At 40.4% G+C, this 24,929-nt stretch overlaps 1 protein-coding gene across 2 annotated transcripts in view; it reads left to right on the top strand.

The window, feature by feature from the left end:
* CNTNAP2 (contactin associated protein like 2) overlaps positions 1-24,929 on the top strand; it is a 1,940,687-nt gene that overhangs the window by 976,419 nt on the left and 939,339 nt on the right. For both annotated transcript variants that reach the window (XM_012806491.1, XM_012806492.1), the window contains one exon: positions 11,164-11,313. In XM_012806491.1, coding sequence (XP_012661945.1) covers positions 11,164-11,313 — 150 coding nt within the window. The remainder of the gene's footprint in view (positions 1-11,163; positions 11,314-24,929) is intronic.

Below are 24,929 nucleotides of genomic sequence, written 5' to 3'. Positions count from 1 at the left end.
AAAAAAAAAAAAAAAAAAAAAAGGAAGCACCTTCAATGGCTTTGATCAATGTATGTGCTTAGGCAAACAGTAGGACGGCAAATAGATCATCGCCGTTACCTCGGAAAGTTCTTTGAATCTACTTACAGTTCATTCCTATTTGCATTCGCAAAAGCAACCGCTGTTCTGACTTTTATCACCTTGGATTAGTTTCATATGAATCTAATGTTTCGATTTCATATGAAAAAGTTCATAGAGTAAGTTATTTTGTGTACGTGTTTTATTCTCGCACAACAAAATGTGTTTAAAATGTATCCATTCATTTGCTTTGGTCACCAGTTCATTCTTCTGTATTAGCAATGTGTCCTTGTTTGAATATATACTGTCTGGATAAGTAATTATTTCTTATTTGGAGCTGTTATGAACGAAGCTGTCAAAATATTCCTGTGCAAGTATGTTTGCAACATACATTTTGATTTTGGTGGGTAAATAATGAGGAGGGGAATTGTCGAATCATAGGATCGATGTATGTAATATGCTTAACTTTATTAAAAGAATGCCAGAGAATTTTCCAAAATGGTTGTACAATTTGGCACTCTCACCAGCAACGTAGGAGAGTTCATATTGTTCCAGATCCCAGTTATTTTAATTTGTAGTCACTGAATTGGGCACCACATTGTCTATCATTGTTTTAATTTCCCTGGTGACTGATGATGTCAAGCACTTTTTCATGTGCTTACGGTAGTTTATGGGTCTTCATTAGTCATGTAGCTTCTGTCCATCTTTTTTTCCTTTAATTAGTGACTTGTAAGAGTTTTTAGTATATTTTATTGTATTTGATTTTCAGATATAAGCCTTGTAAATATTTTCTCCTAGTCTCTTTCTTGCCTTGAATTTTCTTAATCTATCTATTGATGAACAAAAGTTTTTAATTTTGCCAGTGCCCAAATTATCAAGTGATTTTGATGCCCTCTGGGCAATCTCTGTCAACCCCAAAGGCCTGAATATGTTCTGTTTTCTTTCAGAAATTTCACAGGTTGGGGTTTTGTATGTAAAATCTATCTAGAATTAATTGTTTTGTGGGATTGTCTCTTTCTAAAAATATTTAACCAGTCTATCTAGAATTAATTGGTTTGTGGGATTGTCTCTTTCTAAAACTATTTAACCAGTTATATCACTTTAAACAAATGTAAAACATTTCTTTCTCCATTGAATTGATTTGCTGCTTTGTCAAGGAAAAAAAATTGGCCTCTCGTATGTGGGTGGTTCTGTTTCTTTGCTCTCTCTGGTCATATAACTTTGTATTACTTCTTGAAATCAAGCACTAAGTTCTCTAGTTTTGAAAAAAATCACTTTCAATATTTAAGATTTCCTTGCATTGTCTTATAAACTTTAGAATCTTCTTGTTATTTGTGCAAAGCCTAGTGCTGAGATTTGGATCAGAATTTCAGTATATCTCTCCATTAGTTAACTCTTTAAGTTCTCTCAATACTGATTTGGGGGTATCAGTGTGGAACTTTAAATGCTCTCCAAATGACTCTCATGTGTACCCAAGACAAGAAACCCTAACCTGGATCTTTTCCTTCTTAGAAGATTCTAAGTAGCTGCAAAAAGACAATCTATTTCATCCTTAACATTCTAGATATTAAATACATGAAGTAGTCATTTCTAAAAAAAAAAAAAAATCTAAAAAGGCATGCAAGCTGCTCTCTCCAATGTATGTTACTTAAAGGTTCCACTCAAGTAATTCTTTCAGGAGAAAGACATGTCTCAAAAGACTTCCTGTCTTATGCCTGCAGAGGAAAACATTTGGCAGTTTATTAGCTTAAAAAATAAAAGTATCTTGTGTCTACATCAGCACCTTACTGTGTGTTTTATCTGAAGATAATTAATCATTTATAAGGTAGTTTGGAGTGCAGTGAAAATGAGCAAAATGAAGTTGAATCAATTTTCTTATGATGTGGAACTTGCATAGATAATATAAGTAAATTTATATAGAAATAGATATTCCCTCTCTTCTTCCATAAATAGATCATTGATAATTAATGAAGTATATGAGGTAGGACAATTCAGTTTGGGAACTCATGTTCAAAAGTGCTTCTTACCTCATTGCTGACTGTCCCTGTGGTCACTTTGGAGTACTCCCCATCCCCCCCAATGCTCTGCACCACCAACAGCTCCTAGTCCACCTGGAAAGTGCTTGTTCTAGGATGAGTTTGCAGACTTAATTGTCTCATCTCATAAGACAACAGCTCTGACAGCCATTCAGAAAAAGTTCTAAAATTGCATTGCAGGGTGGACTAGGTGCGGACATTGGTGCACAGCTCCCAAGGGCAGTGCCCCAGGTGACCAGAGTGATACTCAGCGTGAGGTATGTAGCACTTTGTTTCTAGGACGAGTTTGTGAAGTTAATTGCCTGAGCTCAGATCATTAGCATGACACAGAACACTGGAACTGCCTAAGGATGGATTCATAGTCCAGGATACTTTTCTCTCAGGAGTGAATATGGAGCAAGTGACTGAAACTCTAGTCACTATAATTTTATTTGAAACATTTTCCAACAGATGTGGCATCTTGGTTTGCTCTTAGATGTCGTGTTTTAAATACTTTGCTTTTTTGTTCAGTCTTCATTAAAGCAGTCTTTTCTTCTTGTCTCTAATAAGAGCAACATCTGTTTCTTCTTGTTCAGTCAAACCACCTCAAGAGTCTTTCTTTAAAGAAATATGTCATTAGGAAGAGCAGATAGAATATGTCCATTAACATTTCACATTGGCATGCAAAACAAGCATTCCTAACAATGACAAGTTATGGAGATGTTAGAGACAATATTATAGATAATTCAGTTGTCTTATAGAAGAAAATAAAACCAGGAGTGGGAATATAGTTTCAAAGATGTTGAAACTGTAAGTTGCAAGTTAAAGTCCTTTTTGTAGAAATATTTCCTTTTACAAAGTACTGTTGAACAGTTTTCATCTTTATGAATTATTGAATGACTGGTGATATCTATTGTGAAGTAATAGCAAATAATTTTTACCTATAAAATCAAAATTGTTACAATAGTGTGTATTTTTAAAACAAATATACTTTGGAATGTATGTACTCCAGTTTATACTATCCTCAAAGTTCCTTACCATGAGAAACCCTGGCTTGGAATTGGATCTCGTTTTTGGAACTATTCCACAGACATTCATAACCACTATATATTGATAACCTAGTTAGAAAAAAAAATCTATATTTTAAAGAGAAGAAAGCAGATCAGCAACTGTGAAGAAATAAAAATGATTTTGTCACATAGCTCAAATTTGCTTTTAAAACCTGTTGACCCTGATGTTAACAAAAGATATACTTAGATATTTTCCCAAATCCCCAATCCCTTACCACAGATACCACATTACTGGATTTATATGGGGAAGGGGGGTGTTCCCAGAAAGAAAACCAAACCATGTTTCATCATTTTATAACAGTTCATGTTTGTAAAATTTAAGTCCCAAAACCCAAATTGATATTTAAAGAACTAGGTTCACTAATTGAATTATAAGCACTGCTAATATGTATTGAGTAATAACTCTGTGCCAGGCACTGCTCTGAATGATAATAGATAATAATTATCCACTATGATTATTATATATAACAATTGTTATAATTACAATCCTTACAACAATCCTCTAAGATAATTTCTTTCACTGTTTTCATTCTAGAGAAAAGGAAATAAGGCGTAAAAATGCTAAAAATCACGCCCCCCCCCTCCCTGGGTTCTAATCCCATCTCAGGCTCTCATGTGGCACGTTATATGTGTGACTGAATATAACATCATTCCAAATGTCAGATACGCTCCCCCCCCCTGTTTTTTTCTAGAAGATCATGGACTACATTTTCCTAACTTGCATACAATGTCAACAATATTTATTCTGCGTTTTGAAAAGTACTTTCCTAAATAATTTAGAAAGTTTATTTTCCACTCCCACTTTTTAGAGAAAAAGTTTTCTAATTTCTTCACGTGAAGCTTTAATATTCTTGTCTCTGTCACAACTTTGTGGCTCATCTAACACATTTTTGTGGCACAAATCATCTTTACCTTCCTTTAAGTTGTCTGAATATTTTCCCCGTCTAATGCCGTGTTACTGTACTTGTTTTCCAAAATCTCAAAATTTTGCATCAGCATAACGCGAAGACTCTTTTTTGCAGTTGTTTCCCACGTGTAAATTCATAATGTAAATTCATAAATCCACGTTGGAAAAACTTACGTTGCTTTTTTTGTTTACAAAGCTCATTTAGTACAACACCGATATTTGTAATTGTGAGGTAGTAAGCTCCAAAGAAAATCTATTGAGTTTAATCCTCAGCTTTCTTTGCTGTGTAATAAAACTAATCAGAGTTTTTCTGGGTTTTGTCCTAATAAAATGATATAGATTTACCACTTCCCACGTGCCGGACATCACTCTAATGGCATAGAAAGACTAATTCACCTACACAGAGCAAACCTCAGAAGTAGGTTTGCTTATTTTCATTTAGGGGAGAGATACCTGAAGCACAGAAAGGGTAGGAAGCGCCCAGATCAGCACGGCACCCAGCAAAGGCAGTCTGCTTGTGGACCAGTCCCCTTAACTCTCCCACTGTGTCACCTGCCCTGCTGATACTGTGCCACGCACTGTGGGGAAGTGTCAGTAAGGTGACACACACGTGTGTATGTGTCAAGCACATGTGAGGTTTTTAGGAAATGTTAGCACGTGAGACACGTTCCCTTTGTTTTTAGCATCAATAAGCGCCGTTCTCTTAGAGTGTGAACCCGGCTGGGTCACTGTCCAGCCCGCAGGGCCCACTGCATCTGGTAGTGTGGGTGCCTGTGAGTGAGTCTCCCATTCTAGCGACAGTCATTGGCTCTGTAGCGTAGACAAAAGAATATTGTCTCTTTATCAGCAAACGAGAAGGGCTGCTGTGATCCTGCTTGGTGATGAGTTCTTTGGTATCTTATGACATGTGAAATTTCTAGTAAGACTTAAGTTAATGGTACATGGTGGTGGTGGTGGGGTTCCTGAATAAGCACAATAATATTTATTATAAGTATGCATCTGACAGCATTGATCTGGTCAACTGTGGGCATTTGAAATTTCATATATTGAAAAAGCTTTCAAATGATATTAATGCTTCATTTCATATGAATGAAAAATTATTAAAAACATGATTCATCCTTAAAAACATGCTTTTAAAATGTCATTCCTGTAGTTTCCATGGAGCAGAACCATGACTAATTCTACACGTTTGTGGAGAGGCTGCACGCTTTGTTTTAAGCCCGTTTCCTAGTTGTTCGGATTTCCCCGCCCAGGCGGGGCGGCACCTGTGAGAAATCCTGTGGCCACAGGGACTGGGGAAGGGATTTAACTTCACTGGCTCTCGTTAGGGAGGTGCACGAGAGCACGGAAGCGGGTACCTCATTGGTAGCAGTCTCCACACCTGTGGCTGGGCGGCCCGGGCTGCTTCTCTAAATAGCTCGGGAGACCTTGGCCGGGGCTCCTCCTCTGGCTCCGCGTCTTGCTCGGAGGACGCCTGATCCGACCTGCCTCCCCTGCTAAGCCTGCTGCTCCTACTAACGCTGGCTGTGACTTGGGCACCTGACACCCGACGAGACCTACTCCGGGTTGCTGGTGCAGCGCCGCGTCCAGACAGTTGAGTGGCCTGGCGGAGACCCGGCGTCCTGGCCCCGGTGAGGCCCCGGGTGGGGCCGGACACGGTGTCGCGGCCCCGCAGTCTCCTCTCACTTCTCCCGTGACACTGGATGGCTGAGTCCTGAGCAGTGAGAAGAGCAACTGTACATGTGTCCAGAGGCCTGGAAGAAGGTCGCAGCTCGACAAACTCACAACCAGGGAGCACGTTCAAGGTCAGCAGTCCTCGGAAAATGGAGAAGTCAACACAAAGTCCCCATTGTTGCTCAGAGTTCCACAGAGCAGGGGAATTATTTTTGGTGAATAGGCATGGACTTACTGTCATGTGCCTTCCGGGAAGTACACTCTAGAATTTGCCAATTTTCTCGTCAAATACATAACATACAATTTTCATTTAAATTACAATTTTTAGGTAAGAGCGTCAGTGTAAGAAAATGCTAAGAGAGGTATGTGAGTGTGTGTGTCTGTGTGATGGTCCAACACGACAAAAAGCTGACGGCACGAATGGTGACAAAGGGGCAGAGGAGAGACGACGATGTCTCAGTTTGTATTTCCAGCCCTGATGAGATGAGACCTGGATGTCCCCAGGAATTGATCTCCCTCCCAGATGTGGTGCCAGGTAGAAAAATATATGTGAGTGTGAGTGTGAGTAGACGACAACTCTGATCACGGGTGTTCTGTCAGTGGTTTGGTTTTGTTGTTTGTCTGCCGTAAAGAATTCAAGCTCTGAATTTAGATGTATCTGACTTCGAATTCTAATCTCTGCCATTTACCAGCTATGGGAAACTTGCACATAATTAGACTCGCTCCCTTGCCTATATATTGAAGGAAAAAAAATTCTGTGAAGTATAAGAATAGTGTCTGTCTATACTCACATACACACGTCATGACACTCTATTCTTCTCTGGAGAGAGCCTTTAGGTGTCTATTTTTTTTTTATAACATTTTTTATAAAATTTAAAAGAAGCAACTTATTTTCCTTTAAGGCACTGGGACATCCTTGCAACATGTAAGAATGAACTTCAGGGCTGCACCTGTGGCTCAGAAGGGTAGGGTGCCGGCCCCATATGCTGGAGGTGGCAGGTTCAACCCAGCCCTAGCCAAAAAAAAAAAAAAAAAAAGATAAATTGAAAAAAAAATGAACTTCATTATTTTAGGGGGCACATTTATACCATAGGTTGCTGAGTAGACCTCATCATGACTTACATTAAAGTTTTGAAATAAAAATTTCAGAAAAAAGTTTTGAATTAAAATGAACGGGCCTCACAGTTCGGTTTTAAGCTCGGATACAGCAGTAGCTATTATCAGCAAGCCTCCTTTAATCTCGGGTCCAATTTCTTTAGTAATTAAGTTCCTTGAAAAAAATAAAATAACCTTTTAATTTGAATCTGATTAGAATAATAGACCTTTTGCCATGAACAATTAAACTAATGATGTTCCATTTATAAATTAATTTTATGATGAAGAAATTTTCATAAGGATTTTCTGAAAGGCTTCTTTCCAGCCTACCATTTAGTATAGCTGCAGACAATGTATAAGTGACTTTCTCTGGATGTCTGATACTTTGGGATTAGATACTGAATATTTGTAACATTGATATCTTTGAGACCCACGTCCCCATGTGGATCCACAACACTTCATAGCATAGTTCATCAAGTTATAAGAGCAAAAACCAAAATCATTATCAAAGCAATGCATTCCTGTTGTTATTCAATGATAAATCTGGCTTTGTACTTTAAAGCGAAATGGTATGGTGAGGATGTGGTCTTTGATGCATCAGTTCTGTGGGAATACCCAGAGGGACGAACTTGAGAAGGAAGTATCTTAAGTGCACACTGTTGCTCATCTGACTGATAACTGGTTTTAATTTCACAATGAGACTTTACATTTGCATAGTAACTTTACAGTACAAGAGATTTTATTTGTGTTGTTCTTCATGCACTACGTGAAGGGCAAGAAAGAAAGGAATTAAATTATCTTGTCCCCAATTTTTATATACATGGGAAAAAAAGACTCTGAGATTAAAACTCGTACTGAATGCGGGCATGGTGGCTCACTCCTGTAATCCTAACACTCTGGGAGGGTGGATCGCTTGAGCTCAGGAGTTGGAGATGAGCCTAAGCAAGAGCAAGACCCCATCTCTACTAAAAATAAGAAAACTAGCCAGGCTCTGTGACAGACGCCAGTAGTCCCAGCTACTCAGGATGCTGAAGCGAGAGGATGGCTTGAGCCCAGGAGTTTGAGGTTGCTGTGAGCTGCAATGCCATAGCATGGTAGCCTGGGGCAACAGAGATGCTGTCTCAGAAAAGGAAAACAAAAAAAAAAAAAAGTACTAAAGATAATCTTGTTAGAAATACAGCTTGGGTTAAAATCATGCCTTATTCTTTCCCAATGAGGCACTTGCTTACAGTATGTACCAAATGTGTGGGTGCATATGGTTTTTCTGAAATCAGTGCAGCAAATACCAGGGAGGAAAGTGAGGTGAAGAAGTGTGGGAAGCCACAAGAGGGTTGCTACCAGGGGCAACGGGGTTCAATCCCACTGGAGACTATGAGACGGGAGTAACTACTGCCCCTTGGACACCTGATCTTCTGGCCAGTCCTCCTCTCTGGGTCACTGGAGCCATTGCTATATAAGGGAGTTGTCTTCAGGTGACAATCAGGGTAGGCTGAAGGAACATACTTCATTGGATAACATCATATCTGGACAAGGTCAGTTACAATGTGTTCAGGATGATGCAGATTTCCAGGAAGATGTATTGGCATTAAGTTTAATTAATTTTTTTTAATGTTTAAAAAAATTATCTATTGAACTCATTTCTTCCCCTTAGAATCAATCATGGTGCACATGACCATGTCCAGCCTGACAGCCATGGTCAGCGATGCAAATGGCATTTTCATTGTGTCTTGTGCTCTGTCATCAGCTTGGCCATCTATGAAACTCAGAAGGCCAAGTTCCTACTACGATACTCCCGCCAATTTGATCACATACTCATTCACACTTACTCTGCATCAGGCACAATTTTAAGCTGATTTTTTAATACAAAATAAAACAGACTACAAAATCCCTGACTTCAAAGAGCTTGTTGCTTAGACAGTGGGAAAGGCAGAAAATGAATAAACTCGTACATGAATAGTATGTCATTGAATTGGTAATGAGAGGAACTAGAAGGAAAAATAAAGTTCAGGAAAGAAGTGATGTTGGAGGAGAAGGGAGGGTGGCATTTGGGCAGAAGGGTTAGGAACGCCCTCTCTTCTAGGATGACATTTGCTGGGACCTGACGTGAGGGAGCAAACCAGCAGACAGTGCACACGGGGCGTTCCAGATGGTGCGCGACACTGCTGAGTTCACCATAAGGCCGTTAGGACTTTCAGTGAAGTTCAGAAGCAGGAGAAAATCGTTGTCAGGGAAATAATGTGATCCCAGTGACATTTTTACTGCCCTGTAAGTGCAAAGAGCACAATCTGGGAGGCCAGTGAAGAGGCTGCAGCAAACGTGACGCTGGGGTTCATGTGCTTCTGCCTTGTGATGTTCTGCGCATTATTTACACACAGATATATCCACGTATCACCTATTTCATAATTTGGAAATTATATTCAGTACTTTAGAACGGAGATGTCTCTATTGTTCTTCATAGAAACAAAACATGCTCGGTGAGTATTACTAAATTAAAATCTGAAAGTCCTAAAACAATCACTGAGACTGATTATTTGTAATATTTACTATAATATGAGTTAATACTACAGACGTGTGACTTCCTTCTAAGCTCCAAAAGCCTTCAGTGTTCCTTTAAAATCGTATTTCTATTTTATAGTATAAAGCTATCCGTAGCTTATGCTTTTCCTGTACAGGACCGCGTATAGAAAATGGAGTAGGCCTTATGGCCACACAGCACAGCTGCCTGGCTCTTGTTACGGGGCACAGAATGTGTCAACAAACGGGCCTGACTGGATTCCAATATAATTTTACATGGACACTAAAATTTGAATTGTTTATAGTTTTCACATGTCCCTAAGTATTATACCTCTTTTGATTTCTTTTCAACCATTTCAAATGTAAAAGTCATTCTTAGCTCACAGGCTATATATAGAAACAAGTGGCCAGCAGGCAAGATTTGAACCACAAACTATAGTTTGCAGACTCCTGGAATAAACTATCAGGAATTTGGAGGTAGGAAAATAGTATTTATGCCATTGGGGTGCATAGGGAAAAGTATAGGTCCAATGGAGGCATTTACTAGGTGATAATGAGCTATTTTAATTTAGTGATTTATTTTCCAGTTAGCTTTGCTAGATCTCACGCTCAGATAAGAAAATGAATTTCTGGCTTTTGTATGTTTCTCTTGGTTTTCAAAATTTGGGGGGTTTGTGCAGTTTATTTTTTCTTAAGAAAAGTTTTTGGCAAGTATAGTTTATAGAAATGAAGGGCTAAGAGTCGCTGTGTGTGTTGTGCTTCGCGGATCTGCCCTCATCCTATTTTAGGATGCCTTGAATGGCTAGGCTTGCCTTTCTTTTGTGAAATCGAAGTGTATCCTCCCGTAACTTCTAACCGTGGATTCTGGATTGTGCCATCTGGAGCACAATAGTCCAAATCTTTTCTCATTCCACAGCTCACAGAGGTCTTCACAAGGTCAAAAGCATCTCGCTGGCCCGTTTGGACTTCTCTCCCTCTCAGCGCCGCGTAAACGCTCCCCAGACCCTCAGGTTAAACGGCTGCTTCCTCTGTTTGTTCCTTTGTTTTCCATCTATTCTTTGTAAAATGAAAACGTGCTAAACAGGAACTTTAAGCTATTGTCCACCTAATGAGGAGTTCAGTCGAATTTGTTTCCAAAGATCACTGTATGATGGCAACAGGGACATGTGATTGTTTGGGGTAGGCTGGTTTATTTTTCTGGGTTTTATGTATTTAAGTATGAAGTATTCCATTATGATGTGACCTTATTTGTAGGTGATCAGATAATCCCAGTATTATATCCTATGATTACTAGTGGTTAATTGGCCCTTACAACTGCATAGGCTCTCATATTTATTCTTTAGCCCTTTATTTCTATAAGCTGTACTTGGCAGATAAGGATATTGAGGAAAAATAAAGTAGAAAAAATGAAGATTTTTAAAACAGAAAGAGACATTCTAGAAGAACCATAAATTTATTTTCTTATCCCAGTGGGATTCAGGAAAGCTCGCCAGAAAATAAGTTATTAAATTAAAATAGTTCATTGTCACCTACTAAATACCCACTAAATGACTTTATTCAACCCATTCTTTTCTCAAAGTCCCCCCACTGGCATTAATTATCTTTGCCCAGACTTGGTTACTTGTATATCATGCTTTACTCTGTCCACCAGAGTATAAACCACTCATTATGTTAAAGAAACATGAGATGTCCATGTGAATTGTAAGCAGAACCATACTTTCCTAGATAAAAATATATAATTTTTACTTGTAATGTTCTTTTTGATATTAAAAATTATATTTAACTGAACATTTTTCAGTAATGAAACTGACTTGTCTTTTGTCCTTACCAGGTTCTGGGTTGAATGACGGACAGTGGCATGAGGTCCGTTTCCTAGCCAAGGAAAACTTTGCCATTCTCACTATTGATGGAGATGAAGCATCAGCAGTTCGAACAAATAGTCCTCTTCAAGTTAAAACTGGCGAGAAGTACTTTTTTGGAGGTAAGACTGCCACAGTTTATTGATTAACTAATACATTGCTAAAATTGGACTATCAGTATGAAATTTGATTATGACAGATTTATATTTGATGCAGCAGATTTAGTAAATCTTAGGATGAAACAAATAAAAAACAAAAATCTCTAGAATTCCATCGAGCAAAGAGTTGAACGTTGTTATTTCTTCTTGGAGATAGAAGGTGATGTCACCATATTCTTCTATTGAATAGAAGAATTTGAATTGGTTCAATTCAAATCTTTGACTTACAACACTTGAGATTGAGAAATCATTCATTCTCATAGATTCTGGTCCTCAGTTTATGTATTGATCACCTATTGCTTTGCAACTAATGACTCCAAACTCTGCTGTCTCAACACAATAACTACTTATTATCTCACAGCTTCTCTGTGTCAGGAAGGCGGGCATGACGTGGGTGGATGGTTCTGAGGCAGGGTCTGCTGTGAGGTTCCCCTCAGACTGTCGACTGTGGCAGCATCACTAAAACCTTGACTGAGCCAGTTTATCTGTTTCCCAGAGGCCTGATCACCTGCTTGACAGTGGGTGCTGGCTGATGGCGGGGACGCCACAGTTCTCCAGGTGACCTCCAATTCAATGGTGTCCCTCTTCTTCAAGCAGCTTATCCTACAGATGACCTGGGGAAAGGAGAGGAAAGAAAGTGAGAGAAAGAGGAAGGAAAAAGGAGAGGGGATGAAGAGAAAGCCAGAAATCAAGCCCGAACGTTGTCAAGTTAGGAACCATAAGCATTTTTTTTAAATAATCCAGTCTTGGCAGTGACATCCCATCACTTCTGTTACACGCAGTTTGTTAGATCCCAGTCACTAAATCCAGCCCACACACTTCAAGGAAAAGGGTTTCACAAGAGTGTAAATTTCAAGAGCCGTGGATTAGTGTGGGGCGTTGTAAATATTGCTGACCACTGTCACTTTACAGGGTTTGGTTTTGAAACCCAGCAGTCAGGAGAATAGTGACTTCCTCTTAGGTCTTTGGCTGTTTTTAGGCGACACTGTCAGAAAATGATCATGATCAGTGGTGCCTGGAGCTCAGTGGGTGGGGTACCAGCTGCGTACACTGAGGCTTGTGGGTTCAAACTTGGCCTGGGCCAGCTGAGATGACAATGGCAATAAGAAAATAGCCACACGTTGTGGTGGGCACCTGCGGTCCCAACTACTTGGGAGGCTGAGGCAGGAGAATCCCTTGAACTCAGGAGTTTGAGGTTGCTGTAAGCTATGATGCCATGACACTCTAGCCAGGGTGACAGCTTGGGACTCTGTCTCAAAAAAAAAAAGAGAGAGAGAGAGAAAACTGATCATGATGGTGCTTTTTTCATTGTATCCTCATTGCCCAAATTCTCAGACTATTTAAGAATCACTAGAGCTCACCACATTCAGATTCTTAGCCCCATCCTGAAACTAACTTACATGAGAAGCCATACTATTACAAATATCTTGGTTCTTAAATAAAGAAAAGATTAGTAAAAGGATTCTTTTAGGATAATTTCTACATGTGCAAAAGAGTATTAGAACAAGGGCTTGCCATATTTTCTAACCAAAGAAATGCATCCTTCCAGAAAATGATTTGTTAAGCCTTCATGAATTCTGAAGACTTCTTTTATTATTGTACTAGATGCCGTGGGGCATAGATCAATTCCTCTTTCATTAGATTATTTTCTTTCTCATCTTAATGCATGGAATGTGAGATCTTAAAAACATCACATTCTCAGGAAATTATTTTGGTTTAAACTTAAAAATATATATGTTACATATATTTGCCTCTGAAAATATTTCTATTAATATTTGCATACCTGTTATTATTTATATAAATTGTACTTAAAAATCACCATGCGTGTATGTATTTTCTAGTTATTAGAGTAAGCCTTCTGGGGAGCAGTCATCTGGTGAGTCTTATTTCCTGCTATATCCCAATGTCCTAGGAAGAATCCCAGAATCCAGTAGACGACCAATAAATATTTATGAATGAATTAGTAGATTCAGTAGAACAGGCAAGGCAGACATTCTGTTCCCAGCAGAAGAAACAAGCCCTGGGAGCTCTCCTGACTTGCTTCTGAGTTTGTAGCCAACCTGAATTGAAGGTCCCTGCCCCAGGCCACTCCTCCCCATCTGCTTAGTGACAATTTAGAGATAAAAGTCGGGAATTAAGCCTCTGCTTCTTTAGCCTTTCATGGTGTTTGCTGGAAGTTAAGACCGCATAACTTTTTAAAGGATTTCAACAAACAATTGATGAAAGTCAGACAAGATATCTTATGAATGAACAAACTGGACTTAGTGATGTGAGAAAAAAATTACTTGCTAGCCAAACCATTTTCCCTCTAGAAACATATTCAATATGAATGGGCTTTTGGCCAAAAGCTTTCACGGGTATCATAGTAAATGGATGGCAATTATCGCTTGAAAAGCTATTGATAATCTCTGTTCATCCCTTGACTGGAATATTTTTGGCCATGGATAAGCTTATTGAAGGCCTAAGGCCTGTTCTCATCTTTTTTGTTCCTGATGGGCAATCAAACAGCTATCACCACACATTCGTGGTGCAGAGCTTGCAGGACGTGAGGGTGTGTGGTGTGCTGTTTACTACTGCTTGGCAGATTGTGGTTTCCAAGCCTGGTGAAGGGGAGAATGCTGACCTCCTCCTGGGTCTCTGGTCTGCCCTTAGGACTCACTGTCAGCAAATGATGGTGCTGGTACTTGTTTGGTTATGTCTTCACTGGGAGAAGCCACGGAGTATTTAGGAATCACCAGTACCTATCACAGTGCAGATTCTCAGGCCCCAACTCTGGATTTTTAAAAGGCAGGATGTTGAGAAATTGGAGAATTCTAAACTTCCCGTGGCTCTGTTAGATATAATCTGAGAATTACAGATTGACTGTGACCATCTGCATGTACATCTTTTATTTTTATTTATTTTTTGTGTGTGTGACAGTCTCACTTTATCCCCTCAGTAGAGCGCTGTGGCATAACAGCTCACAGCTGTTCTCCTGGGCCTAAGAGATCCTCTTGCCTCAGCTTTCTGAGAAGCTGGGACTTGCCTCCTCCCACCACACTGCCTGGCAATTTTTAGAGATAGGGTCTTGCTCTAGCTGGCTGGTCTCTCCAACTCATGAGCTCAAGCGATCCTCCCACCTTGGCCTCCCAGAGTGCTAGGTGTGGGCCACTGTGCTCAGCCTCAAGTATGTCTTTTAGATCATTGTTGAAAGACCATATTGGTCAGTGAAATGTTTGGAATGTGTGAGCATTAGCTACTCTCCTGTAGCTTTGCCCCCCAGGGAGCAAATGAAAGGAAGTCATAGGCCAAGTTCTGGGGCTTGTACTCTGTGATACTGTTAATACAAACGCTTCTGTAAGCTCAGGGAAGTCCCAGCTCTCTGCCCTGCCATCTCTGAATCACACGTTCCCTTGCAGTAGCAACACTAACTAGTGGGTTTGGCTGCACTGTTGCCCAGGGCCCGGCAGTGGAAAGCCTCCTAATCACACATGTCTGGGGCGGGTCCCTGAGAGATCCCAACTCCAGAACCAGTTTTCAGGGCTCAGGTCACAGGCCTCACAGGAACTGTGTACTATCTTCACTCCTGTCTCTGAACAATGTCTTGCCAACTACACATCCTTCATACCTTTATGTCCACTTCTGAGGTATATTTTTCTAACATTTACCCAACATTTATGCAAATTAAACACCACTGATTTCACCAAAGAAAACTCAACTTGGCATTCAGTTGACTAGAGGGTTAGTTGGTTTAATAGATTAAGCTGATGAATAGACAGCAAAAATCTCAGCGGAGCGACCTCTGAAGTGGCTGCAAGGTTTTGATACAGTGCTCATTACCACCTCCCACTCGCGGTCTCCCAGGGGAAAGGATTGCCTCTGGATTGTCCCTCAGCCACAACAAATGCACAGTCCTGTAACTCTCTACTGTCTGTGCAGAGAGTTTTGAGGTAAGTTTCAGATGTTATTTTAAATGCATCTTAAGAAATACTAGCATAGTGGGAAGAAGAATTGATTTTATTCTAAAAAAAAAAAAACAAACTTTAGAATTATGTACACCTTCCAATGCATATCCAAAGATCATGGCATTACCACTTAATTAAGGGGTCCTTTTATAATTTATCTTATTTTCCCAATCACTTAAATGGCAGTATCATATGTTCTGTGAACATTGCACAGCGTAACCCGGGAGCCTTCTGACTGATCCTAGAAGATGCTAAATGCTGCTTGTCTTTCCAGTTCATCCCAGTCTTTTTTTAACTTATTCAGAGACAACCCTTTCAAAGGAAGTTTGATACATTCTTCTCATTAACCATCAAATTCCACACTAATCAAAGTATTTCTTCCTCCATTGTCACTAAGAAAACAAAATAAAACAAAACAAAAAACCATACTTTTTCTGCTCCCTGAAAGCCTTGAGCAAAGCCTTCCCTGCCCTCCTGTCAGTTCAGTTTCCAGATCCTGCCACCTGCCCCACTCGCACTGCACTCCGCGCTTTTGAAGTTCAGTCTTGGTGTGTCGGCCCCTTTGCAGCTCCTGCTGGGCCGTCTCGCACCTGTGTGCAATTTTCTCTCTCTGAGCTTGTTCCCTCCTCCTCCCAGGAAAGGGCTTAGCTCTTCTTTATAACACCCATGCTCAGACGTTTAAGCACCAAGAATTCTTCTGCCTTATTCTTTCTTGGGAATAAGTAGAATAAAAAAGGCAATTAGTCATTTGGGATGTTTCTTCAGCAAAAGGCATTTTAGCTGCTTCAACGTATTTTCTCTACCTCCAAACTAGAATCGCTGTAGATAACACGTCATTAATTTTAACAATCAATGGAATAATAAGAACAAAAATGAAATGTATTTAACGACTGCTTACTTGATAATAGGCTTCTGAAAACAGGCCAGGGCCCACGGTAATGAAAGAGTAGGAAGATTTTTTTTAATTTATAAATTTTCTTAGTTTTGGTATTTTTATCATTCCTTTGTTTTCCTATTGAAAAGGAAAAGAGCTGTGGGCTACAGGGGAGAGATAAGGAAGTTCTAGAGCCAGCCTTCTTGGAAGGGGAGCTCCCAGGGGCACAGTTGGGGTAGGAGGCAGCTGTCATGGAAGCAGTGAGGCCTCGGGGCTGGCCTGAGTGCAGTGGGATTGGTGTTAGTAATGACCAACACAAGGCCACATCCCTTTCCAGCACAGCACTGCCTTGTGGCCTCGGTCAGCTTGGGATGCTGTGATAGAACGCCATGAACTGGGCAGGGCGGCCTAAACAGCAGAAACGTGCATCCTTACAGCTGTGGAGCCTGGGACCCCCTAAGGTCGGCTGCTGGTAGATTCAGGGCTGGGGAGGGCCCCCTCCTGGTTTGCCATTTTCTCACTGTACCTTCCTCCTGTGGAGAGAGAGTGAGAACGTGAGCACTCGTGGGCACACTCGCAGGAGTGCACGAGAGCTCTGACGCCATCCTGAGCACTCTACTCACACCACCCAGCTGCCTCCCCAGGGCCTCGCCTCCTGACACCTTCCCCTGGGTCAGTGGTGTTTCAGTACGCATTTTGAGGGACACCAACTTCAAGTCTTTCACAATACCCTCCAATTATTAAAATAGAGCGTGGATTTCAATAGCTGACTGGATAGGTGTGTCAATGCAATACCACCTCTGTAAGGAGACCTCCCAGTCCAGTCCACGGATGGAGGTGGTCAACTTAAGGAACTGGACCTACTGTACCGATAAGTGTGTATGGTGCATGGCCAGACCATAGAAATTAGGTCAATTGAAGGAGGTAGTCACTGTAGGGAGGTGGCCCACTATGGAGGGTCCGCTCTATGTATGTATGTGTGTGTGTGTGTGTGTGTGTGTGTGCGGGTGTAAATATATAAATACTTCTCTGTTAAAGCAGGGCATTACCAGTTTCTGTGCTCATCAGCTATTTATGGGAAAATACCAACAGTCCCTCATGCCTTTGGGTGCCTAAAGCCTTGTGTGTTAATGTACTCCGGGAATTAGTCATGAAAGGCCTCCCAGATGCTTTCCCAAAAGCCCTTGAGATGACCAGGCCATCAGGGAACACGTATTTACAGGCCCCCCACTTAGGGTTACCTCCTAACCTAAGATGGCCCACTTGCCTACTTTTATACCTATAGGAAATCGATTGTTTAAAAGTTTGTTTTCTAGTTCCTCTTTGCTGTTCTCTGAAACAAACAAGCAAACAAAAATGGAGTAAGACAAACCTTCCTAACAGTACGGTATGCTAGGCAGTGTGTCCCTCCACCAGTGTGACAACAGACTCCTAGACAAAAGTGTCTCAGGTGTGGATTGGTTTTCTAGGGATGCCACATTAAAGTGACGCAGACCGGGTGGCTGACAACAACACAAAGTTACTGTCTCATGGTGTTTGGGGACAGAAGTCTGAAACCAAGGCTTAGTGCAGTGCCGAGGACCCTGAGGATCTTAACAAGTCCTCTGACGGCTGGGCCTGCTGCTGGGTGCCAGTGGTCCCGAGCACTGCCTCACTTGAAGATGCGTCACTTCAGTCTCTGCTGCCATCTTTACATGGTGGTCTCCCTCTGAGATTCTGTGCTTAATGCCTCCTTCCGATAAGAACAACCTTAATCACCATTACCTCATCTGAGCCCAACTGCATCTGTAAGAACCCTTCCTCTGAAGACGGCCTCGTTCCCACATCCCAGGGTTAGGACTTCAGAATTTTTGTAGGACACCATTTATCCCATACAACGGTATAGGTGATTTGTTCTGTCTAATTATTAAAGGAGATACATAATTCTGATTTTATTTTATTCCTTCTCAAAAATGAAATGAACTCCTTGTGGGAGTTAAAAGTCAAACACAGATTTTAGGAAATGTGGATAACTAAAGGGTTGAGGCACTCAAACAACAGCAACAACGACAACAATTAAAATTCTGGCCACACCGGATAAAAACGCTGCTGCCTGCCAGACTCCAGAATTTGATGTTATGACCTCTGAGTACGAGAAAAGTAATCAAAAGTTACATTTCCAAGGGATTTCCCCACTCTCACTTGTAAGGTAGAATGAGAACTCATCCCTGATAAATATTAGAGAGCTTTGTGTAAAACAGAAAAAACCCATGAATTATTAAAGAAAAGGTATCACTGGTATGAAAATACACCTCCAGTGTAAGGAACCAACATTTTCAGTGAGAAGGAAAGGGCATTCAGCTAAAATCTGGAGTCAGCAGTCACTGAGGGCAGGGCCGACTTAAGGATGCGCAGAGAGAATTTACCTTCATTGCTTTTACTGACCTGGAAATTTTCAGAAGCAGAGGAATTTTGAACTTAACCTTGAGTTGTAGTATAATGAGAACCTTCCACTACTGAAGGAATGAAAATGCTAGCAACTTGTAGATAATAATAATGCCAGAAATTAAAAAAAAATACACGTGCACACAAAAGTGTGTAATAGTGGCCTTTCCAAAATAACATGTGTGTAAAAATAAATTATCCCGATGTTATACTGTGCTGGTTTTGGAATTTTGTCCAATGTACATCTACTGAACAGTGGAGCATAGGCTTAACGTAATAAAGATAGAATGTAGTGCTCCCAGAGAGGTGTTCATACTAAAATAACAACAGTAAAAAGTTCAAAAGAACATTCTTAGCATCATGTGGATATATATGAAACCCCTTGCTGGGAGTAAGAAATTTCCCCACATTTCACATATAAAGACTGGGCAAGTGCTCTGTCTTGTACATGAAAGATTCTCGTAAGAAATGACTTCAAAAAAATAAATATGACTATTGCCTTGAGAATTTAAGTCCTTAACCTCTAACTATAATTAAAGCAATGTTCAATTTTCTCTTCCCTAGTTAAAATAATAGTGAATATTTTTATCTTTTTCTAGCCTTGCTTTTCCAAAACCTTAGACTTTCCTTCCAAATGTGCTTTGATGTTTTCGTTCGCCTTTTCTGGTACAGGGTGTCTGAACTCCTCAGTACTCAAGGAGATTATAGAGTCTGTCCCGTAACTCGGGCAGTGTCCTAGATTCTGGCAAAATAGCACAGCCACAAAGGAGATGTAATCTATCTTCATGGAACTTTCCATTTTCACTCCCTTAGCTCCGTCTGTTTCACTTTTATAAAAGCATAATTTTTGACATTGTAGTCAGACCTCACTTCACGATGGAGGTACATTCTGAGAAATGTGTCAGCAGATGATTTCGTCACCGTGCAAACATCTTGACAGCACATTCTTAAACGTGGATGGTACAGGCTACTCCGCCCCTAAGCTATATGGTACAATGTACTGTTTCTGGGCTACAAACCTGGATAGCATGTCACCAGACTGAATATCTATATTGCTAAACATATCTAACCATATAAAAGGTACAGTACCAATATGATATAAAAGGTAAAAAATAGTACGTCTGTACAGGGCACTTACCATGAATGGAGCTTGTGGGGCTGGACATTGTGCCGGGTAGGGCTGAGTGCTGAAGGAATGTGAAGCCTAGGGTATCCCTTCACACTTAGGTTACACTACGTTTATATTTTTAAGTAATTGTGCTATGATATTATGATATTAAGCAATAGAAATTTTTTAGCTTCATCATAAACTGAAGGGACCCCCAGTCTATATGCAGTCCATTGTCAACTGCAATATCAATGTGTGGCCAGGCTGTGTTTCTATCATGGTCATTGATGTGTATTCTAGTCTAAGCTCCGTGGGGGGGGAGGGGGCATCTGTTTTGCTCTGAAGCCCTTTCGATTGCTTGAATGATGTCCCCCCCCATCATCAAGAATAATCTCCTTTGCTAAGGTCAGCTGACTGTGGGTGTTAACCACACGGGCCAAACACCTTCACAGCGACACCTAGATTAGTGTGTGATTGCACGGGCTGTATATTACATTGCCTGTTCAAATTGACACATACAATTTACCCTGATAGGCTATTATTCTATACCCTGGACTTGAGACTTCAAAGAAAACTTCAGATATCCAGTTTAAGCTACAGATAAAGGAATACCAGAAAACGCTTTTATTTTCAATTTTTCCCCGTATTTATTTTTCTGTTTTGTTTAATCTTATATCTTCTAATTTTTGCCATTTCTATTTCCTCTCTCTTTTTAACCCTTTTACTAAGATAAAATGTGCACATGCCATCTCTTTCAAGCCTACGGTGGAGCGGGTCTAAGTGACACCGTTGTGGGGCCATTGCCACAGTTCCATTTCAGACCACTGTCTCCCAGTGAAGTCTTGTCTGCCCTGCTGCACTGGGTCCCTCCCTTCCTGCCCCGTCCCAGGAAACTGACCTGCTTTCTTCTGTCACTATTACTTTCTTTTTCTGGACACCCCCATCTTTTGTGGATTTGAGTTTTGTTATTTGATTCTTCTCTGGTCTTTTCTTCCAAGTGGCTCTCCTTCGGGAATCTCCTGCTGGTCTGAGCCCTTGCCAGCTGCCCACAGCCCCAGAGGCACCACCCGACAGTCTCGCTGCACCCACCTCCCACCCTGCGCCACTCGGTGCTCTGGTCCTGCTCCCCTTTCCTCCCCGCATTGCCACAGCACTGACTCATTTTCTACCATTCCACATCCTTTACTATTTATTATATTATTTGCCTGTTGTGGGGGGAGTCCCCAGTAGGATGTCAGTACTGAAAGGGTGAGGTCACCAGTCTTCTCCTATTGTCTTCTGATATATCTCAAGTGCTAGGAAAAAGTAGTGTCTGACACATAATAAGTTCTTGATATGTACCTATTCACGGTTAAATTAATCAGCATTCCCTTGTGGATATGTGTAATGAATACATGCGCAAGGGCTACAGGACTATATCCACCTGCATTGTTGTATTCTGCCAACTACACCCACCAAAAACAAGTCAGACCTACTGATTGTTATGGTGAAAATTAGGTTCTGGTGTCCATGACGATAACATCACTGCTGCGTAACTCTTCACGGTCTTGAGGATAAAAGCAATTGTTTATTAAATTGGTTGTATTTATTAAAGTACAACTACAAGTTATTAGAGCCAGAATTCAAACCCAGCTCATTTATTAAATATTTGCTGGCATTATTATTTATATCAAGCAGTGAACAAGTAAGAAAAAAAAATCCCTGCTCTCAGACATTCCAATTGTGATAGTAAATAAATTGATTGATAAAATGAAACATTTTGGGAAAAAAATTAGGGAAGGGACAGACAGGAGGTTCTTGTGGGAAGGCAGAGAGGGGCTGGGATTGTCTGGTAAAATAGGAGGTGCAGAGAAAGGGGGTGCTGAGCAGAGCCCTCAGGGAGGAAGGACAGACCTCAGATAGGACCTTTTTTCTCTTTTTCACCTAGAAGAGTTGGTGCTTCCTTCTTTATGCTGAATAACACAGAAACTCTTTCTCAATTAACTTACTAACCCGTGTTTGAGCATACAAAAACAATTTGAAAATATTTGGATCAATAATTGCTATTCTAGGCAAATTATTTTCCACTTTAAAAAAGTATATTTTGGGGGGCGGCGCCTGTGGCTCAGAGGAGTAGGGTGCCGGCCCCATATACTGGAAGTGGCAGGTTCAAACCTGCAAAAACTGCAAAAAAAAAAAAAAAAGTACATTTGAAGTCATCTGGTTCCATTGTGAGAGTATCTACAAGAAGAGATACGTTTTTCTTCGCTCTAATTCCCAAAGAACTTTTGCTCTTTTTGTGTTTGTTTTCCAATTATACACATAAAAGAAAAGGGCAGAGAATAGGAAAAGAATTGCACAGAGAAATGGAACTTATTAACCTCCTCAGAAACTATTTTTCTGCTTCGAGGTAGGAAAGTATTCATTGCATCACCAAAGGTTCCTGGCCTTTTTTTTCACAGTTCCCACAAGTAAAATTTGATTAGAGGAATGTTTTAGACTAATTGTCATTAGAATTATTGTGATAGTTTCCATGTCTGTGCCCTTTTATGGCTCTTAAAACTGGCTTGTATTGAGACTATGCAAATTTAAGACATAATTATAAGAAGTTTTCAAAGAAAAAAACATGAAATTACAAAAATTCTTTGACTTTCAAGAACTGGCTTAATCCTGTGGGCATTGACCACTGGCACTTCTGCTTGCTTTCTTCCTGGTATTCATTTGGTTACTTTAAAATCACCTGCCTCAAAGAGCGTAATACCCTGATTAAGGAAATAATATAGATAACTTTAAATATATGTAAATGATTATGGTTTTGTGTATAGAACTTTTAGAAAATATCTTATATATAAATAAAACACTCTTAAGTAGAAAAAAAATGCTGGCTAAATTTTAAAATTGTGATATCTTGTATATCTTGTATATCTTGTGTAAATATATAAGTATGTGATAGGTGTCCAGTGATTACTTGGAGAATATAAATAATTCTACAGATTATTCTAACTTGCAATGTTTTACCAAAAAAAGAAAGAGCAAGAGAGAGAATGAAACCAAATTTTTAAGTGTATATTTTGTTTTCATGAGTAGTGGGTATTAAAGAAAATATTTAATGATTCTTTTTACTGAACAGTGATAAAAGACTTTATTCAGGAGCACTGAGGTAGGTCTAGGGACCATTTCAACAGGATTTTGCTGTGTGGGAGAGAGACTGGGCTCAACCCTGAATATGGCAAGGTGAGGGTCAGTCAATATAAAAATATGAAGAAGAAACTTCAGGGGTCAGGGGGATTCTGGCTATCTCAGCCCAGTAAACCCTCTTGCTAACGACAGGCCAAGTTGATCAGGTATCCCCAGGAGGATGGGGGTGTCTGGCTAAACTGACTTAGCAGAATCTTTTTGCTAAAACTGCACAGATGGGCCTCAGGGAAGGTGCAGAGCCTGACTACCGCCAAGTGCAGAATCTCTGTCAAGGGTCAGTTCCAGGAACTCTGAGAAGCAGAGATTAAGGCAGAATTAAATGATCAAAGGATTTACTGCACAAGCGCCCCTGAAGGATAAAGGGGTGAAAGAGGAATACCTCTGAAGACCAAGAACAGTGAAAGGGGAAGGTAGACGTGTGAGTGGGAGGTCTCCAGATGGCCTGCAGCTCTGAGACAGAGCTGGCCGCAGTCTCTGACACCCGCTGTCTGTGAGAAGCCTGTGTCAGACAGAAATGGCCGGGCTCTCATCTCCCGCTGTGCTCAGACGGAGGGCAGCCTGGCCAGCGTGGCCTCCGAGGTGAGCATCTGCAGGTGCAGTATAGAGCGGCCCACTCTGACCTCAGGCAGGATGCGAGATGTGACCAGCGCCCCTCCTTGGCTGCCACAAGTCATTTGGTGATGACACAAAAATGTAAAAACAAAAGAAACTTACAGAAAGTTCTTTACAGACTAGAGAGAAGTTTGTGGGTTGCTTTTTTTCTTTTCAATGAAGTTGGTGGCTTTGTTTGCATTCCTAATTCTTTGTGACTGAACAAGTAGAAGAGGTGAATGTAGGGTGCTGATTTTTAAAAATTGCTGAAAATTCAAATAGCAATATCCCTATCTGCACAGAAATAAAACAGAATCCAGCACCTTTTGCCATAGTCTATTATTCAAGGCCCGTTTTGTCTGGCAGCCTCTGTTGTTTTCTTTAGGCAGTTGACATTTATATGTAAATGTCTGTCTTTGAACCGGGAAGTCAATTCTTTCTGGTTTTGTGGGGTTTTTTTCCCTTTATTGCTGAATTTAAAAAAAAAAAAAAGATCATGGGCTTAAAAATAAGCTAAAGTTTGTTTTTCTGGCCAGGGCCAGGTTTGAACCCGCCACCTCTGGTATTTGGGGCTGGCACCCTACTCCTTTGAGCCACAGGCACCCCCTAAAATAAACCAGTTTTTCTAATCCAGCTTACCCACAATGTCATCAAATGAAGTCTTTGCTAAACTTCAGCTTTTCTTCCAAGTTCTTTTTTTTGGGGGGGGCGGGGGGACTTAGAGAAGCCCCCCCCCCAAATTTCTCTTTCTACTTTGGGTTCCTCTTGTCCACCTTAGCAACCATCCTCCAGTGAGTAAGAATTATTTTACACTCCCCATGGGAATTTTATAATAATAGAAAATTTAAAAACTCTTTTGTCATTCAAAATCCTAAAACAGTTGGATCTTTAGTAGTGAAATTACAGTTTCTTCAGGCATGGAGAGTGAGGTGAAAATGTGGCAATTTAGGCCAAAGATCTTCCTAGTAACATTCAGGTCCACCTACGTCTACAGATGCCCCTCAAATTATTTTATCTCTAATACATTTTCCATAAAAAATCCCTAAGCTTCTTCACTATCTGCATCTTCTGATGTCCCCCCCCCTCAGTTAAACATAATTCGTGCTGAAGCAGCTACAGCACCATTCTTTTTTCTGAACCTAATGAGAAAAAAACAGAAATTCATTTCCTCATATTTCACAGAAGTCTGAGATCAGAAAGCAAGACCTTTCCTGTTTTCCTAGGCCCTTCTTAGATCAGTGTGCAAATACGAAATTTGAGTAAGATGTTCTCTGTCAGCATTGAACTATGTGATGGTATTACCAGGAAAAGTTAGATGCCTCAGAAAATCAGCAGTAAGACAAAATCCTTCATTACCTTCAGAAATTTTTCTATCATTTATAGACTAGTGAACAAACCAAGTGATGTGATGTTATAATTCAATATGCGTGCTGAGTTTTTTGTTTTTGTTTTTTTTTTTTTT

This window comes from Otolemur garnettii, unplaced genomic scaffold (assembly GCF_000181295.1).
Source record: "Otolemur garnettii isolate 467f Iridium unplaced genomic scaffold, OtoGar3 scaffold00053, whole genome shotgun sequence".
Lineage (NCBI taxonomy): Eukaryota > Metazoa > Chordata > Mammalia > Primates > Galagidae > Otolemur > Otolemur garnettii.
This window is presented reverse-complemented; position numbering and strand designations above follow the sequence as displayed.